General features: G+C 37.0%; 1 protein-coding gene across 1 annotated transcript; it reads right to left on the bottom strand.

Moving 5' to 3' along the window:
• Positions 1–284: 284 nt before the first annotated feature.
• PSMA1 (proteasome 20S subunit alpha 1) lies at positions 285–11,232 on the bottom strand. The gene is made up of 10 exons (XM_070957453.1): positions 11,141–11,232; positions 8,799–8,843; positions 7,376–7,477; positions 5,470–5,573; positions 4,836–4,924; positions 3,863–3,933; positions 2,658–2,787; positions 2,387–2,466; positions 1,524–1,628; positions 285–629 (listed from the first exon to the last, which is right to left on the bottom strand). Exons 1-10 carry the CDS (start codon positions 11,141–11,143, stop codon positions 573–575), a joined length of 786 nt encoding a protein of 261 aa, XP_070813554.1. The 5' UTR covers positions 11,144–11,232; the 3' UTR covers positions 285–572.
• Positions 11,233–20,039: the final 8,807 nt, after the last annotated feature.

Below are 20,039 nucleotides of genomic sequence, written 5' to 3'. Positions count from 1 at the left end.
GCCGGAAATAATTCTTGAAATTCAGAATATTGCAAGAGTCTGTCTCCCAATCAATTCTACACATCCCTGGTGAAAATCTTCCTCTGTGAATTTCTTTAAATTAGTTGGATCCCACTTTATATTTTCAACTGGTTTGATCGTTACAAATAGATTACACATTCTAATTTAAATTAGTATGAGATTCATAATATCTAAAAATATTGACATAGGTATAGGATTCCATAAGCATGGGATCCAATGATATTGTATACATTTTTTTATTTAAGGAGTACAGAAAAGTTACATAATTTTTCATAAAAGAAAAATTTATTTCAGAGATGATTTTACAACATAAAAGCAACATGCTTTTTCATATAAAACAGTATTTCAGTCTTTTCTAGAAAATGACATCTTTTCTTAATAGAAGTGGTCAGTTATTTTTTTCTGCCAACATAAAGGTTTTTATTTTTGGTAATTCATTTCAAACACTGGTGTTTTATCACTACATTATGCCTTGAATCTTTAAGTTACCACAATACAAATAATGCTCCTTGCACTATTCCCTCTGAAGTAACCCATGTTATGCAGTGCATTTAGTGCTCCATTGGTTCCTCAGGCTTTTCTGCTGTCTCTTCAGCAGGCTGAGCAGGCTTAAAAGAGTAAAAGAAATAAAGATAACCGTCACTGTGGGGGGAAAAAGCTCACAAAATATTCTACAAATACAGTGTCTCAATATTCAGTGTAGTAATAAATAGGCAGGGAGATTTTCAATAGTCCACTTTTTCTGCTTTAAAAATCCAACAGAATCAGTGGCATAAATTGGTTTGATATTTTTAAATGCTTTGTTTCTTTTGTATATTTCATAAAACAGCCCAATCCCTAGAAAAACCAAATATTCGTGTTTTCTACACTTCTTAATTGGCTCATTTATCTGTCATAGCTTCAGTGTTATCATTTGTAAGATACACACACACATACATTTGAAATACTTATGTGTAGGGCATAAATATATAAATAATCATTTGGTCTGTTAAGCAAAATGTCCAATTTACTTAATATGCCAATAGAATTTATATATGGAAAGAAACCAATTCTCCCACTTTTTCTAAAAGTCTGCTTTGGGCATAGGAAAAGAAAAAATGGGAAAATGTGTTTGCATTACACTTAGAGGAATCATTGAAAGAGCAAGAGAGGAATACATTTTTTGCAGAAATTAAAATCCAAAGCTTACTGGTCAGGTTAAAAAGATTTAAATGAATGTTTTTTTAAAGTGTCAAATGAGTAAATTATCATGAGGAGAGCATTAAATAGGCAGAATATCACATTCCAAAGGCATTCTCTTAGATCACCAGTCATCTAATCTCAGAGGACGGGGCAATCTAGCAAGTCCTCAGAATGGAAAGTCTCATAATGTGATCCAGCTACTGATTTACAAAATTGAAAAAAAAAAATACTGAGATAAGCAAATATAGCAAAGGGGAAAAAATAGCCTAATGAAACACTTACAAACTGTGATTTTTGTTGTTGTTGTAAGATTTGCCTACCTTTCTCTGTGGTCTTTCTTCCAGACCTTCCAGGAATGGTGCTACATCATCATCATCATAAATTGTAAACTCCATTTCTTTACCAACAATCCCAACAGAAACATTCTGTAAAATGACAATTGTAGGGAAAAAAAAGTGGGGGGGGGAGGGAAGGGGGGAAGAAATTGTGGGAAATTAGGAGGAAGGAGCATTATTTATTATATAAAAGTGGAATAAATATCTAATAAAAAATCTAATAACACAATTATTGATTGTGGGTATTGCTGGGGTTGCTGAGAGTCAATGTTTGGGAAACTGGAATGTAATATAATCTCCTACCACTGGTGTATAATAAACAATCATCTTCATGAACCATGGAACATTTTCTGATAAAGTCATCTTTTACTGCTGACTATAAGAAACTCATTCTTAGAATTGTTTTGCCTATCATAATCAGTGTTATTTGTAACTAGAAAAACATAGTTCCTGGTAGGTCTTTATTATGGAACTGATGAACCTGAAGTCACATAAACATATTTTGCAAGATACTGGAAGTGATAGTATTAAAACTGTGGGCAGATTTCTACTCTTAACTTCCATTTCGTGAAATGCTGAATCAGAAGTAACCATGTTTAACTCTTTAAACTTTCTTATAATCCTCTTCAGATTTACATTTCCTTAATATTATATATTATTTAGAGTTGGTGATTCAGATTACTTTAATGTTTAAAGCGCATCTCTCCATATTTATATGTGCATGTTTAATTACAAATTTGGATTCTGCTTTACAAAAATAAATGTGTCACTCTTCCACAATGTTTATAACTACTATTAACCGTGTTTCAGACCGATTGAATTGCAAGAAAAAACAATCTCAGCCTTGCCTTAATAGTTAGATCTTGTTCAGCAGGAAGTGTCTCTCTCAGAGCACGCAGTCCATGCTTCACTAATTCATTCAGGTTACCTGCAAAATAACTACATTTATGACTGGTTCAGAAATGCTGTATTTTCTGGGCTGACTTGGTTAAACACACTTTCAACTTCATCACATGACAATAACTGCTCAGCAATCACACACACACGCACACACAGCGTATGTGTGGAGAGAGCAGAAATCTTTAAAAATATAGTATACTTCAAAGACACTGCACTTACAGTCAGAAAACTCGGTCATGTGTCGTTCCAAGTACGTTCGAGCTGATTGGGATCTTGCACCAATGGACATTGCTTTGCAATCAAAATAATTTGCAGAAGGGCAAGTCTGGAAGATATGGGGGCCCATATCCTAACAAATTAAAATGACATTTTTTTTAAAAAAGGAGGAATCTATCAGACAGCTTACATACAGTGTTTCACTCCCACCACCCAGATAAAAATATATGCTTTTCCAGCTGTTTCACAGTGTAACTACCATATTTTTCAGAGTTTAAGATGCACTGAAGTATAAGACTACTTTTTTTGGTGAGGAAAAGAAGAAAAAGAAATATCCCTCTGCCTCTGAGCAATTTTGCCTCATTACAGCAAACAGTAAACAGCCTGCTTTACTTTCAGTTTTGTTTTCAGCATAGCTTGATTAGCACAAGGGAAAAAAAATCTCTCCAGCAATTTACCTCTTTGCAGCAAGCAGCAGAGCCCTGCGCAAAACAGCTGAGAGCAAATCAGCTGAGAGTCGGGAGGCCTATCCAATCAACTTGTGCTAATTAGCCTGTGCTGAAGCTGAAAAGAGCTGTTTTTTCTTGCTGTTTGTTTGCAAGGAGGTAACTGCTGTGAGGCAGAGGCCAAAGGGTGGGGGCCAGTGGGTGGGCAGGGCTACATTCGGTGTATAAGACACACCTAAATTTTTACCTCCTTTTAGGGGGGAAAAAGGTGCGTCTTATACTCCAAAAAATACGGTAATAACTTGACTATTGGGGACATTCAACACATTTCCTTCTGAACTGTTTCAAGTGCAATCTTTCCAAAACTCCCCACTTCGAATGCAAAATTAGTTCAAGTGTTTTTAAAACAACTCCTTTCAAGTTTGAAACAAGTCTCCTTGAAAAAAAAAAAAAAAACTTCTAAAGAACTTGATGCTCCAAAACAGTTTGAAATATTATATAGGATTGTCAATTCTGGCTGGAGCGGATGAGAAACCAATTCTTAAATATCTGGCGAATAATATACTAAAACTAAAATTTATCTTGCAAGATGTTCCAAATCCAAGTTGCCTATTTAATGTTTATAATTACTTAAATTGTTTTATGACACAGAAGAAGACTCTGAACCCACTTTGCTGTGATTTTACTGTGTTTACACTAGGAAGGGAAAATATCCAGAAAACACAATATACTGTACATGTCTCCCACAGATGATGCACTTACATCATAGCCTGCAATAAGAAGTCCCACGCCATATGGTCTTCTGCCATAACGCTGTGTTGGTATCTGTGTTTCTTAAACAAGCTGAGGAATACATCTCAAAAAGCTGGTTTACACATTTACACTTTCTTATGAAAATTTTCATGTTCTCTTTTCAAGATTTAAAAAAAAACAATTCCCACCTCAGTCCCACAATCAGGTTATAAAGATGTAGGACACAAATGGAAAATAGCAGTAACTGGTCATTCAAATTCCATCAGTGGAAGACTGGGATTTTATTCATAGAATTTAATATAATCACCAGAATATGAAAATAGTCTTGCCCTCAGTCTCCTCTCCAATAAACTTTTTTAAAAAAATCACGGGATTCTGATTTAAACAAAATCCAAAATACTCAACAGGAATGTTCGACATCTGCTGTATGAACTATTATGGAAATTTTTGAAATAAGAGGCAATATTAAAATAGTACTGTATTGAACGGGATGAAATTTAATTCATGCAAATTATGTAATATCACAGTAAAATTTGTGGATGAATCTGCCTGAATAGATGAATTTGCTCTAAAATCCAGAAAATTCTCATTTTACTATTCAACTTTTCTTATGCTATTACGTGGCTGAGGTTTTCAATCAATTGGAGTAGATTTTTAGCATCAAAGTGAACTGTCCCTAATTCCCTGTATTGACTCACTTTCTTTAAAAGTAATAGTAACTGCCAGGTTGACTCATCCTTCCAAGGTTGGTAAAATGAGGACTCAAGATTGTTGGGGGCAATAGGCTGGCATTTATAAACCATTTTGAGAGTGCTGTAAAGCACTATGGAACAGTATATATGTCTAAATGTTAATGCTATTACTATTGCTATTATATAAAATAACTAGCTGAGTCCTTTGCAGTAAGATGATTATCCAACAGTTAAATCTATTGGCAGCTATGAAAAACCCATAATGATTATCACATAGAAAAAAAGGATACTGCTTCCAATCAGAGACACTAATCGAGATACTGGAAGAGGCCTGTCAAATACAAATCTGGAATCCAAACACTCCTGACGCATGAAATTGCTGCAGGAGTAAAACAGAATTTATTCCATTTGTAACTTCAACACTTCTTAGATTTATTCAATAGAAATTTTACTTGTATATAATATTATTTGATTGCAAAAGTGTTAGGGCAGGCAAGGGGAATGAATTCATTTTGCCATGAAATTATTGGATGCTCTTTAGCAAGTATGTTCCACGTTTCCTATTTCTGTAGCAGCAATTACAATCAGACATACTCTCAGCTCCTCAGTGTTTTCAGTGACTTGTGGACGGAGCAGTGGAATTAATATTCCCCACTACTATTCTTATACAATGCTGTCACAATCTTCACAAATGACTAAGAACAAATGTCATACATATACTTAAATTCAGCAATAGTTTATTAGGAGACCTGGTTATGGTGTGCAGCAATTGCACTAGACAAGGTTAAGAATGGAGAAACATGGATACCGTCTCAGGAACCAAAGGCTTGAATTAGGAATGCGATACAAACCCACTCCGTGTATATTTATAAACTTAAAACAAGTCCACATTCAATCAATCAAATAATCAAATTCTAAATTTACCATAAGAGTCTTGCATCAGCAGTAAGTCCAGCAATGGAAATACCAATATGGTTGTCAACATACAAGATTTTTTTCTGATGAGCTGCCAGTTCAGATTGTGCCCTCTAAACGACATATCCAAAGTAACAGTTATAAATCATACACTTATAACATGACAATTTGGGGAGGGGGGGAGGGAGAAAGTATGCATTATTTTTCTGTCTGTTAAACCAGAGTATATAATCTGTAGTAACAATAGCAACTGACACCAATTATATAATTTGTAAATAACTGCAGAACTTGACACTTTGTATATAATGCCATTTCAGAAAAACACATAAAATGACATTAATATGGTGGAAATTTTATTCATTGCATCTAAATCCCATTGGATTGAAATTTCACTGTATTAATAATATTTTAATTCACTGTTTTTTAAACAGGTATGTTAAAGTTTGTTAAGCTCATTACTGCTTATGTAAACATAAGGAGCTGCTTTACGCAATTATTTTATGATGACTTAAATGGCTTCTAATTCACAGGATTCCAAAAGCCTGCAAACCATCTCTGTGCAGTGTAATTTGGAAGGAAATTTGACAGTGTAGAAAGCAATGGAACATTCTAGAGAAGTCTTAACTTTCTGTTACCAAATCAATAAATGTAGTACATCCCTAATAATGCAAGTGAAAGAATCAAAAGTATTGTGTCTGTCTTTGCTCAGCAAACTAATACTTGTAACTGCATCTCTAGCCTCCTGTCCCTACATACCAGGCCTAGCAGTGGTGAAATCTAAAATTTGTTACTACCGGTTCTGTGGGCGTGGCTTGGGGGTAATGTGACTGGGTGGGTGTGGCCAATTTTTTTTTTACTTTTAAAACCATTTTTACTACAACCTCTTCGGCGAAGAGGTTGTAAAAAAATGCTTTCAAAAGGCTGACGATCCCAGCTGAGTTGCCTGATCGTCAGAGGGTTTTTTAAAAAGCCTCTGCCGATCAGGCAACTCAGCTTGGATTGTCAGAGGCATTTAAAAGGAAAAAAGCCTCTGATGATCGCGCGGCTCAGCTGGGCATGGGCAGGGATTTTTGCTACCAGTTCTCCGAACCACCCGCCTCCATTGCTACCAGATCGGGTGATCCGGTACGAACCGGGAGCATTTCACCCCTAAGGCCTAGTAAGGATGCACCTATTGAGAACCTGAAAGCAGCCTGTGCAGTGATATTATCAATAATTAATTGATAATATTAAGTGATTAATCAATAATTAATTGATTTAATTATTTTTTAAATTATTTTAATTTTCATATTGTATGTATTTTAATCCTGGCTGTTCACCGCCCTGAGTCCTTCGGGAGAAGGGCGGTATAAAAATTTAATAAATAATAATAATAAATAATAATATCCCACATTGTTTTCTTCAGGAAAAACTATGTGGTCCTTACTGCTGGAAATAGAACCATTATCTATTATTCATAGCACATATAGCCTTATTGTAACAAAAATTTGCAATGCTCTCTTGATTGCATTTATAATCAAGTAATATACCTGATGCTTTTGCCACATGATCTCTCACTGGCCCCACAAAATTGCTTGGCTCTTGCCTGTCATTTTATTCTGAAAATATTGTTGTAACATTTCATGTTTCCATATTTATAATAATTTATGTCCCACTTATCTCCCCCCACCTAGTACTAGGCAAACAATAGTGTACAATAATTAAAATATTGTATTTTCAAGGTAAATACAGTATTTATTTTAGAACAGACTTTCTCAGCTGTTGCTCCTACAAACCAAAAACAACAATTTTTTTCTTGGCCAACAGGTATATTTTCTAGATTGCAAAAAACTACTTGAAGATTGTGAATATTATAATACTTTACGTATCACATATGCTTTAAAAAAAAACAAACTGGCTTTCTTCTTGAGTTTACCTTTAAGGCAACTAAAACAGCATGGGTTTTTGATTTTAGCCCAACAGTTGCAGATCCTTGTTTGACAGCCTCCATTGCATATTCTATTTGATGAATTCGACCCTAAAAACACAAGATAGTCTTATGAACATGCTGATGGTGCAAATGAGGTGTGCATCCTGCAATAGTAAGAAAGCGAACAATGAATGCCTGAGGAACTCACAGCATATATGTATATATGTGTGTGGCTTTATCGTCCTACTTACATCCACAACAATCACCTGAGGCAGGCTGGGCGGAGAGAGAGAGATGCTGACTCCAAATTAGCCAATGAGTTACAACTAATAACACTTCGTTAGTCTTGCGTCTTTCATTGCAATGGTTGCGCCTTCAAATGTTACTTAACATTATGTTTAGCAAATAAAAAATATTCCATTCCATGACAGAAGATTTAACATTAGCTTTATCACAATTGCAGGATATTTGAGCACAAATTAGTAACGATTTCTGATGACCTGTATGAGTACAGCACACACACTAAATTCCATAGTATGACAAATACCTTTATCAGACCAATAAAAAATGACACAGCACTGGTAGAGTTTTTCAAAACTATTCAATAGATGAAAGCAGGGAAAGAAGAATAGAGTTAATGTTTTGGTTTCTACATCATTCTTAGTCATAATGTGGTTTGTTTGGATTTGAATGTTATGTGCATCTTGCCAACTATGGTTTAATCCAGGGGTCCCCAATCCCTGGTCCGCGGTCTGTTAGGAACCAGGCCGCACAAGCGAACAAAATGTCATCTGTGCATGTGCAGGTAGCGTGCGAAACACATATCCCTGCCGCCAGTCTGTGGAAAAATTGTTTTCCCCAAAATCGGTCCCTCGTATCAAAAAGGTTGGGGGCTGCTGGTTTAATCAACAAACTATGGTTTCCATAAACCTGGCTCAATCTGACATAATTTTTATCACAACTTTAAAAGAGAATGTAAGTACAGCATTCTTACACTTAGATTCCCTCTAAGGCCACAATCTAGATAGCCAAATTCTTAATCTATGCAGATATCCCTTACTATCTCTGAAATTAGCAAACAGCAGACTATAATGATTATCTTATTATTCAGACTCAGTGGCATCATACTCCTGGGCTTAGAATCACAGAAGCAACTGTAAGCAGCTAAGCTGCATTTCCCATAGCTATTAGCACAGAAAGCCCAATAAACTACTTTCCAGTTGAGAAAGTTATCTTATGTATAAATGGCTCATGCATGTTACTCTAAATGGCTCGTGCAGGTTGTTACTATAATGAACACATTTCACATATATACATATCTGCAAATAGCTTATTACTTTTGCTTTCAAAGTAAAATTTAAATTCTTTGATTATTCAAATGGTAAGCGAAGGAAACATACAAAGAAAAACAGAAGTACAAAAACAATACCTGGGGACTCCATACAGTGACATCGTTATCATATTGGTTGCGAAACTAAAGTGAACAAAAGGAATCCATTAATATTACTGCCATTAAAATAGGAAAAATTAAAACAAAATCTCATTCTTACTATGGATTATCATTTTTGTAACTGAAAAATAATATGGAAAAAATAGGACTTTTGTATGACATTTAATAAGTAATTTTCTTTTCAAGATAGGGATGAATGAACTTGTGGAGGTATGCAGCATGCAGGTTCAAAGCAGGAAAGTTTTTTCCAGCTTCAGATTCAGTGTGAAAATTCTCATACCTATTGGCAGCACCTTGCAATACCACAAAAAAAACATGGCTTCTTTGCAATATTACCATATCAAGTATGCTCTGAGTCAAATTCAAGCAACCTTTCCAATTTGGGGATAGTGCACATCATTACTAAATAGTATCTTTGGTTTGTTCAATACGTGGAAGTATATCACTCATAATTATTAAGCTTTATTAAGAAGTGCAGGAAACAAATCTTGACAAAGGAAAAATAAAAGATGGGTTGAAAGAAGCATCATGAAGGAAATAATACATGAAGATTTACAGCGTGGATATGTAACTCAAATCACAGTATTATGAATCAAGGCAAACCTGGAAATGTTTGCTAAAGTAATATCCAATAGTTCATTTCAAAAATATAATTAGAAATAAGCCCCGATTTCCAATTTGCATGTGGAAGTCTATAAACTAAAACTGTAATCTAACTAGGTAAAAAAATAGTTTTGCTTTCAGTTTCAGGAAGAACAAAGTATTGCACATCTAGTGACTGATCAGAAAGAAAGAAAAGAAAAAATGTGTTGTTAACTACTTGCATAATACCTCTTCGTATGGGCAAATGAAATTTACTTCTGGTTATTTGTAAGACTGCACTGTGAGGATTTAAAATGTACTTTAAGTTATATCCCCTTTTGAAACTGAGAAACTTATACTCGACTGTTTTAATTTAATGCCACAGACTTCACTAAGATGCATCTCTATACCATTTATATTATCTACTGCATGTAACTATACTGTTCTTATATTCGTTGATACGTTTATCTGCTGTGCTAAATTGGCTTAATAGGCTTTTGTTGTCCGATTTTATTTTGTGACACCCCAAGGGCTCTCTACATAACTAGGAAGCAGTGTGTAAAATTTTGGATCTGCTCATCTCCTTCTCTACTCTCCACATCCAAATTGAGCAAAAGGCTGGAAACAGAAGTTATGTCAAAACGCTGACTCATTATACACGTGTATGGGGAATTGTGTTAGTTAATACAAGGGACAGAGCTAGGGCGAGAAAATTGGGGTGGGGAGCCGCTTCCTTTAAGTGGGGTCCTGAGTTTAAAGAAATGTATAAAAGAATAAAGAAGAACAGCCTTATTTTGTATTGGTTTGAAAGTAGGTGCGAAAGCACAACTTCGGGTACGACTTAGGAAAGTCTTTTCTGATTACTGGAGCGACTCAATGTATTAAAGATACATTAACAAAAGAAAACAAAACCTTGCCAACAAAAGTGCGTATAGTCAAGGCTATGGTTTTCCCAGTTGCAATGTATGGCTGTGAAAGTTGGACCATAAGGAAGGCTGAGCGCCAAAGAATTGAGGCCTTTGAATTATGGTGCTGGAGAAGACTCCTTGGACTGCAAGGGGATCAAACCGGTCAGTCCTAGAGGAGATCAACCCTGACTGCTCTTTAGAAGGCCAGATCCTAAAGATGAAACTCAAATACTTTGGCCACCTAATGAGAAGGAAGGACTCACTGGAGAAGAGCCTAATGCTGGGAAAGATTGAGGGCAAAAGAAGAAGGGGACGACAGAGAATGAGGTGGCTGGATGGAGTCACTGAAGCAATTGGCGTGAGCTTAAATGGACTCCAGAGGATGGTGGAGGACGGGAAAGCCTGGAGGAACGTTGTCCATGGGGTCGCGATGGGTCGGACTAACAACAAAAACGAAGCAAAAAGGAAACGAATGCTTCTTTCGGCAGAAACGTCTGCTGGGAAGGGCCGATGAGAGTGCAAAAATAAAAAGGAAGGGGAGGGGGGGAAGGGAAGGACCGGGCGATACGGAGCAAGAAATCCCCAAGAACGCGGGAGACATGCAGATCACCCCTAGCGGGTTTAAGGCTTTCAAAATGGGGCCGGGGGAGAGAGAAATGGCAATAAAAAGAAGGCAATCTGGGCCTTTGCAATCTCAGCCGGCCAAGTGCTGAGTCACACCTATCGCTCCGGGGGAACGAAAGCCCTCCCTCCCCTGGCCGCCCCAAAGCCCTCCCACTCTCTCCCTCCCCCCTCCTCCTCCCCCACCAAACCCGGTGCTTCGCCAGTCACCATTTCGGCCAACGTTCGTGGCACTTTCGTGCAGCAGCGCCGGCTCCGTGATCAGAAAAGATGATGGAAAACGACGGCGAACTCGGCAAGCGATTGGTTTGGGCTCGGATCGCCAAAGCGGAGCAGCCGATTGCCGAGTTTCTGATCCCAACACGCTTAACAGCCGCCACCCCTTTCAATCGTAGCTGGGGCGTGGCCGAATCTTGAGTGCGCATGCGCGTTGGGTGCTTGACGAAACGGGGCGAGGTGGGAGGTGCTGGAAAGTGGAACGGGGAGAGCTAGAGGGAAGAGCGCGTCTCTTTCATTCGGTTTGTATAGTGCGGTGTATGTAGATTGTAGTATCTCCGGCGTAGTAGATAACGGTAGTCGTTTCGCCGTGCAGAGGAAGAAGAAAGAGGTAACGCAGCTTCTCCATCGGTAGGCAGCGCTGAGAATTGATTAGTTTGCACTTTACACTATGTGTAAAAAAAACACTGGAATTGTACGTAGTTCCAGTTAGGAAAAAATAAATGATTTCTCACACACGGACTTGCTACACGATTTACAAACAGTCGCGCTTTTTGCCTCTATTGACTTCTGGTGAGATTTATCCCACTTTTGTTTTGCGTTATCCTTTTTAGCCAGTTGCCTTTCATCAATGGTTGTTGCGAACTGCTAATATTTAAGTGCAAGGTTAGAGTCTTCTACCGGTAGTAGGTCTATTTTTTTCCCTCTCTCTCCAAACGTATCTGTACTGAATTGTTGTACTGCTGTGTGTGTTTGTGTGTGTATTTCTCAACCTCTGCAATTTTAAGATGTGTGGACTTCTAACTCCCAGAATTCCCAAGCAATTCTGAAAGTTAAAATCCACACGTTAAAATTGCTAAGGTTGAGAAAAAATGTAAGTTTGGGCAGCAGGCTGGCACACCCTCCCTTCCAAAAATGTCACTGCTGCTGCTGCTCTGAATGGGGATTACTGGACATGAATCCTTTTTTTCTTTTTTCTTTTTGGTCTGGGTGTATCTCTCTCTGCCTCTCCAAAGTTAGATGATTTTTATACAAAATTAAAGCATTACAGGGCACAAACATACATGCAGGCAGAACAGCCAGTTGCAAAATTTAATTTTTTTAACGCAATCTTTAGAATAGCATTACAATAGGACAATGTTTTATAATTGCCTGGTGTATAGAATGTTGCCGATTTGAAACCCTGAGCTTTTTAAATTATTTTCCTTTCTTTGAAATTACCTCCTTTCCCTCTCTTTAAAGTACAAGTGCAACAATGCACTCTTCCATCACTTCTCCACAGACACACACACATATATTTTGGTGATTAAGTTAATAGTTATTTCCCTCTAGGTCTAGGAGCAGGAAAACCTTCACTTTGGCACAAAAGCAGGCTGGGTGACTTGGAGCCAGTCATTCTCTCAAAGCCTTAGTCTGAAACATCAGAAAACATTTGTCAATTGCACTGGATCACATAGTAGATTAGAGTTCGTAGCCTTAATGGCAGTGGATAAAAAAAAATTGCTTAATTGGGACTTGGCAACTGTCCATTGATTCTGCTTTTTGGAACTTAGCTATGAAGGGTGCAAATGGTGATCATGTGATCATAGGACATTGTCATGGTTGTAAATGCCTGCAGCTGCAAAGACCTGAATCTTGGTTGTGTAACTACGAAAACACTGCAATTGTTGTTAGTGGGAGGATCCATCATAAAGTTACTTTTTCCGTTGAACTTCCACAATAAATTCAATAAATAGACAAGGCAATCGTCAAGTGAGAACTACCTGTATATATATGTGGTCCTCATTTAACGACTACTTGTTGAGCACCTGAACTTGCAGTGATGCTGATTGATGATACTTATGACCAATCCTTGAAGTTCTGGCTGCTGCAGTACCCTGTGGTCATGTGATTGCAATCTAGGTACTGGTGAGCAGCCCAGATTTCTGATAGTTGCAGCATCCCATGTTCACGTAATCATGATTTGTGGCTTTCCCTGCTGGATTCCCCGGAACAAAGTTAATGGGGAAGCCTTTAAGTTTCAATCACATGAAGTCCTCGCTTAACAAATCCATGGTGCTTTGCTTAACAGTGGTAAATGAAGACTGCTAAAACTGCCATTGCAATGTGGTGTGGTCATGTGATATCACGCTTTATGTCATTTAGTGATGGAATTTCTGATCCTAATTATCAAAGTTAAGTGAGAAATAGTTCTGTTTTGTTTTATTGCTTTATCTGCTGGCTTTCAAAACAGCAATATAGTTACATGCCAGGCAAGTATTGTAATCACCATGCTGTGGTAGAGCTTCTGGTAAAGGTACCTCTATAACAGGGGTGTCAAACTCACGGCCTGCGGCCCAGATGCATCACGCGCTGGCCATGCCCACCCTCGGTTTAGCGAAAGGGAAAATAAGTTGCGATATGTCATGTGACAACAATGTGTTGTCACGGGTTTGACACCCATGCTCAATAAAATATTAGAGACCATATGAGTTCCACTTCTTTCTGGTAAAAAACCAATATGCCACCTGTTCTTTTTATATTAAATTGTGAAAGGAGTTTTGTTTTTCTGCATCTCATTCTGGGATCCAGACATAAAGTAAGATTGCCTTATCTCCAAAGCACACTAAACCAGATTGGGTGGATTCTGCATATTCCTATTCCATATCAGCTTTTGGAATTCCCATATCTTTAACAATATTCTTCCTTATCTTTTCCCACAAACCGTTTAACCTAATTGCTCAGAGCTATTTCCCTAAACAGTGGAGAAAGGAATTCTTATGAAGGAAATGATTTCGTTGCACTCTTTTTACTGCCAGCAAAAACAAGCGATTGAAACAGAGATTTGACTTTTAACAAAAAGTAGCTTGGAATTATCTTGAAAAATTAGGATTGCTATTTTCTTCCCATATTTTCTACTACAAGGTTTATTTTATTATTATTTAATCTACTATTTTCATGATGCCTTTGTTTTGGCTGTATGCTCTTTCCATCTTGTTCAGCAAATATTATTTTCTTTTATATCTTGTTTGCAAGTTGTGTTTATCCAACCATTTTCCTTTAGTTGTCAAGCAACAACTACCAAGCTACGTTCTTTGAACCAATACCAGCCTAAGAAAGAACAGCAGATGGCCTAGCTGCTAAAACAAAGAGTTGCTTTCATTCTTAATTTTGTTTCCTGTGCTCTTTTCATTAAGGAACTCTGTAATGGAATACCTGACCTTTATAAAGATCAAAATGTAAATATTGTTCTTTACATGTTGGTCTTGAATGTTTGCCTTTTAAAACGGTTGCTAAAGCCCTGCTATGCTTAAAAACATATTCTTGTTACCAAGATATATCTATTCTTTTCATCCTTTCCTTCTTCCAACCTTTAAATATTTTCTTTTATTTATTTACAGCATAGAGAAAGGAAACCTCTATTAACTAAGGATGTGCGTGTACCAAACAGTTTACAGCCTACTGTGCACAATAAACCTGTTTCTGGTGTTTTCTTCTGGACACGATATAAAACAGACCATTTGTTCTGGACAGAAATGGGTGAGGACAGGGAAAATGCTGAAGAGAGGGAAAATACTGAAATATTACGGAGGCAGGTGGACCAATGGGATATCTCACCCCAGTATCTAGAGAAGAGTAAGAAGGAGTACCAATTTTTTCCTGCTTAACCCATCCAGAGTTGCTTTTGCACCATCCAAATCAATTAAAGTGTTCTGAGATTGCCTGAAAAGTTCAGCAGAATTGCTGGAACCTATTTATTTATTTATTTATTAGTTCGATTTGTATGCCGCCCTTCTCCGGAGACTCAGGGCGGCTTACAATGCATTAAGCAATAGCCTTCATACTTTTGTATATACCTGCTTAGTAGGGCTTTTTGGCCTCCCCTAAGCGGTGTTCTATCTTATTGTGGGGGCAATAAGTCAGCTTATTGCCCCCACAAACCGTGTCCTCATTTTATCTACCTCGAAAGGATGGAAGGCTGAGTCAACCTTGAGCCTGGTGAGACTTGAACTCGCAGTAATTGCAGGCAGCTGGCAGCTAAGTGCTACTTTAACAGCAGTTTAGTCTGCTGCGCCACCAAGGCTCCTATTAAGTTCCCTGGATTCAAAAATGTCCTCCCTTTCATGCATATTTGTGTATTTGAATTATAATCTGTCCAGAGTAATTTACTGAGATGGGGGGTTATAGAAATGAATCAAACAGAGAAATGAATAAATAAATATGAGGAATATAAATTCATACAAAAAGCCACACTAGATCAGTCAGAGGGTTCGTTCTCAGTCAGTCTTCAGTTCTCATAGTGAGCAACTCTCCACTAGAAGTCTGCAAACAAATAACCATTGCTACAGTGCCTCTCCATAGGTATTCCCCAGTCTGGTGTTCATCATGTATTGGAGTTCAAAATCCCAGATTCCTTCAGTTCTCATAATTCTTTGGCCAAATAGATTTGGAATTATGTGACTTGAAATGTCATTCATCTGAGAAAAATGCAAATTTAGGATGCCTTTATTTTCCAAAAAATAGCTTATTTTTCTTTTAAAGGAATCCAGGTTGGCAACCATATTGCAGAAAGAAAAAAAATCCCATTTAATTTCTAGATGATTCCCAGTTTAATTATGATTTCAGAATGGAAAAAAAGTCATTCTCCTCTACCTCATATCTATAATTTTACATAATTCTATCATGTTCTTCTGTCTTCACACTTTTTCCAAGTGTTCAGCTTGCTTTTTCAGTTCAACAATATCTTACTTCTCATGTAATGATCAGTAGTTACTGATAGTCCTTGATTTAGAACCATTTGTTTAGTGATTATTCAAAATTATAGCAGTGCTGGAAAAAGTTGACTTATGACCAGTCCTCACATATATGACTGTTGCAGCTTCCCTATGGGTCACATGATCAAACTTCATGCGCTTGGCAACTGTCCTGTATTTACAATGGTTGCACTGTCTTGGGTCACATGATCACAATTTGTGACTTTCCCAGCTGGCCTCCAATAAGCAAAGTCAATGAGGGGAAGTTGTATTCTCTAAGTGATTGTGTAATTCACTTAATGGTCACAACAAGAAAGCTTGTAACATCAAGTGTGCTCACTTGGCAAAGCTTCAGTCCAGGGGTGATATGCTCCCGGTTTGGACCGGATTGCCTGATCCGGTAGCGATGGCGGCAGGTAGCAAAAATCCCTGCGCGCCCCCCCCCATGCCCAGCTGAGCCGCGAATTCATCAGAGGCTGTTTTTTTTACTTTTAAAAGCATTTTTTCTACAACCTCTGGCCGAAAAAATGCTTTTAAAAGTTAAAAAAAAAAGCCTCTGATGATTGTGCAGCTCAGCTGGGATCGTCAGAGGCTTCTAAAAGCATTTTTTTTCTGCAACCTCTTCGGCTGAAGAGGTGGTAGAAAAAATGCTTTTAAAAGTAAAAAAAAAAAAAAAGTTGGCCACGCCCACCCAGTCACATTTACCCCACCACCACCAAGCCACGCCCACAGAACCAGTAGTAACAAATTTTAGATTTCACCCCTGCTTCAGTCCCAATTGTGGTTCTAAGTTGAGGGCCACCTGTATTCCAAATAGTCCTATCAATAGAATTCTATAAATGAGGTGACATTATTCTGACAAACAAAATCACTTTAAAATAATTTCTAAATTGCTGTCTGGTTTTATGAATTAAATTATTAAAATAGATTAAAAGTAGATTACAGTAGCTTCATTAGAAAAACAAATACGTGCTCTGCACAATTTGTATTATTGGGAATGAAAGTATGTGTTAGACAAGCCCTGAAGAACTCATGGTGCTTTTATTGGAATTTACTGATGATAAACAATCACGGAGCTACAAATCATTTCATAAAGAACTGAATCACCTTTTTTATGACTAGAAAAGTACACAGTATTTTTTAAAACTTTTGTCTTTCAACTATTATAGGAGACATGTTTATGAAGAGTCAAAACTCTGCAGAAGGAACTACTTGTTTGCTCACTTTTTGTCATGGAAATATATCTGGGTTATAGACAGTCTACTTTCCTTCATAAAATAAATTTGAGGTCCAGAAATAGTTCAGTTTTCTTTCTGGAGAGTGAATAGCGCATAGTTCCATTTTTAATAGCAATTCTTGGAGACACGTAAGTACAGCTTAAATAAATACTATAAAAATAAGCCAAAATGTTTGTAGGCTCATAGCCAAGTATATTGCAAATAGCAAAATAATTTAATTATGAAAAAAAATAAGAACTTATGACCCATCAGGACCAATGTAATCCATCTATATTACTTTTAGTACTGTATTGAAACTTATTTGGCTTGTTATTTTGACTAACAATTTGATCTACATTGTGTTTATGTGTAAATTCTGAAAGCCACCTGGAGTCCTCCCAGTTTTGTTGGATAAATTAATCCCATAATAAATCACAAATGTAATTACTGTGGTTTCATAATGTAACAAAGAATCAAACAAGTCTAAGATCTGGACAGCATTATTTTCCATGAATGTTCAGGAAGCTATAAAAATGAATAAATCTTCATTTCATAATTAGAGAATCTGTCTTGATGAGAAGAAGAAGAAGCATAAACTCATGCAGAAAAAGGAAAAGGTGGTAAGTGCAAACCCCTCCCAAACCTGAGGAATGTATACATTACATACATACATACATACATACATACATACATACATACATACATACATACCATGGAATCAATTGGATCACTAGATGACAAAAGAAAAAGGGATACTCAACTATAGTACTTAGAGAGAAACTGCCTACTTTGTATATCTATTACAAAAGATATAAGGCAGATATTTGATTTTCTCACAGACATTAGGATAATTTTAAAGTCTACCCAGTAATAAATAGTTTGATTCCAATCTCTGTACCGTGGAATCCTTAAACAACTCAGATGTGAAATGTTAGCAAAAATGTATAACTTTTTCCTCAAGTCAGGCTCAGTCAAAGTGTGATACCATGTTTGAAAGAGATCTGGGAAAGTGTACAGTAATAAAAAATAATGTAAACACACAGAGGAATAAGATTTGCTGAAGGAAATCAGTAAGGATCCTGCAAAAGTAAATCCTGCCTCATCAACACTTCATTTTGAAAAATGCTTTGGCAAAGCTTACTAAGTAAGAGTAAACACGGCAGTCACAGGATAAGAGAACTTGACTATTTAAGGATTTCTAACTGGTTAAAAACAATAAATTGCCAGTTTAAAGGGTCTCCTTAAAATGGTCAGCCAAATGGCAAGTATGCTTCAGTTTCAGTAAGTGTGAAGTGATGCATATTGGAGCACAAAATTCTAACTTCCTGCATGGCATGTAAATAAAGCTATTTTTGTTGCTGCAGAATCTGCACAGCTCAGGAAAGACAATGATCTTTTGGTCTTTATTCTCACTGGTTTTCAGAGTTGCTTTTAACCCCTTGGGAAGTCCCAAGAAATGTGTGACATGCGAGCACACCCTTCTTGTATCAGTTCTTGGTTGATAAGACTACCTGTCCTATTTGCTATGCCTTATAAGGAAGAAAAGAGGCCAAAGGGTATAAACTTAACGTCATAACCATAAAAAAAACATACGTCAAGTTAGATAATGAGAAATAAAAATCAAACAGGTGCTCATGTTCAAAAATCTGGGAGTGGTCTTCCATGCTTAGAGAGTCTGGAAAGCCTGTCAGAAATATATTATTCAAAGAGTCTTAAAGTCCTCATCAAAAGATCATTCTACTCCATTGAAGAAGAGATTCTTCTGCTTCAAAGGAAAGAAATTAATAGCAGCAGCCTTAAAATTATTTGAGGTCAAAATCCTCACTTAACCTTTATATAGAGCCCAGGTAGCATCTTATATAAAAAAAAATGTAGTCAACTTTATACAAATAAAATTTTAAGGTCCATACTTGCAGCTCCAAGGAACATTCCCAGTGACCTCAGGCTTGAGATGGGAGTGACCAAATTAATAGAGCATGGCATTTAATCTTGAAATGTTGGTTTAAGATTAGAGGTTTTTTATTTATTTATTTATTTATATGCCGCCCTTCTCCGGAGACTCGGGGCGGCTTACAAGGCATTAAGCAATAGCCTTCATAATATTTTTGGCTAAGCACCCAACACCATGATTATCACAGTGGACCAGAAACTGAGGGACTATGGGCTGGCCACAGATTCACTCTTCGCTTCTGACCTTGACCAAGCAAAAAAGGCAAAAGGCTAGGTAACATTGAGGATTGTACTCAAGCTAGCACCCTTTCCCCAAATACCAGAACCCTAATAGTGAAAGATTGCTGACAACCTGCAAGTTATCTATATACTCTGATCTTCTCCAAGCTGAAAGAGGATTTCTTCAGAGCCAAACTATGATTACATTGGAACTATTACAAGATTGATTTACCAAAACCCCATTAATAGAATGTACCTGTCCTTGTGATCCTGAAGACATAAACGCTATCCAATGTGTGCTTTTCCACTGTAATTCTTATATCACTCTGCATAGGGGTAATACGTTCTGCCAAGAAGGACTGAAGAATATGTCAATCTTCTTAGATTTCTACTATATTAATACCCACATAATAGCCAAATTCTGTGTGACTGCAGTGAAAATGTAGGGACTCTTGGTGGAAATGTGATAAATGTTCCAGCCAGAACTATTTTCTTAATTTTACAATTTTATTAATATTGATGATATTGTCCATTCAGTCATGTCCGACTCCTGGTGATTCTGTGGACCAGGTCTCCTCCCATTTATTGATCTTGGACTACTTGCTTGAGTTTTTCTATGCTCTGGCTGGTGTCAGCTATGATGGTTTATTAATATTAATATAACTAATTTTATCTCTGTTTTAATAATTATATACTGGTAAAACTCTTGTGTCTATAACCTTTAACTGGGTGAAACAGTCCACCACAGGGCAAAACTTTTTCAACCAAGGTTTG

The sequence above is a fragment of the Pituophis catenifer genome, unplaced genomic scaffold, assembly GCF_029215685.1.
Source record: "Pituophis catenifer annectens isolate HBS135680 unplaced genomic scaffold, rPitCat1.0.hap2 SCAF_1, whole genome shotgun sequence".
NCBI classification, from domain to species: domain Eukaryota; kingdom Metazoa; phylum Chordata; class Lepidosauria; order Squamata; family Colubridae; genus Pituophis; species Pituophis catenifer.
Note: the sequence above shows the minus strand (reverse complement) of the source record. Positions and strands in the feature narration are given on the sequence as shown.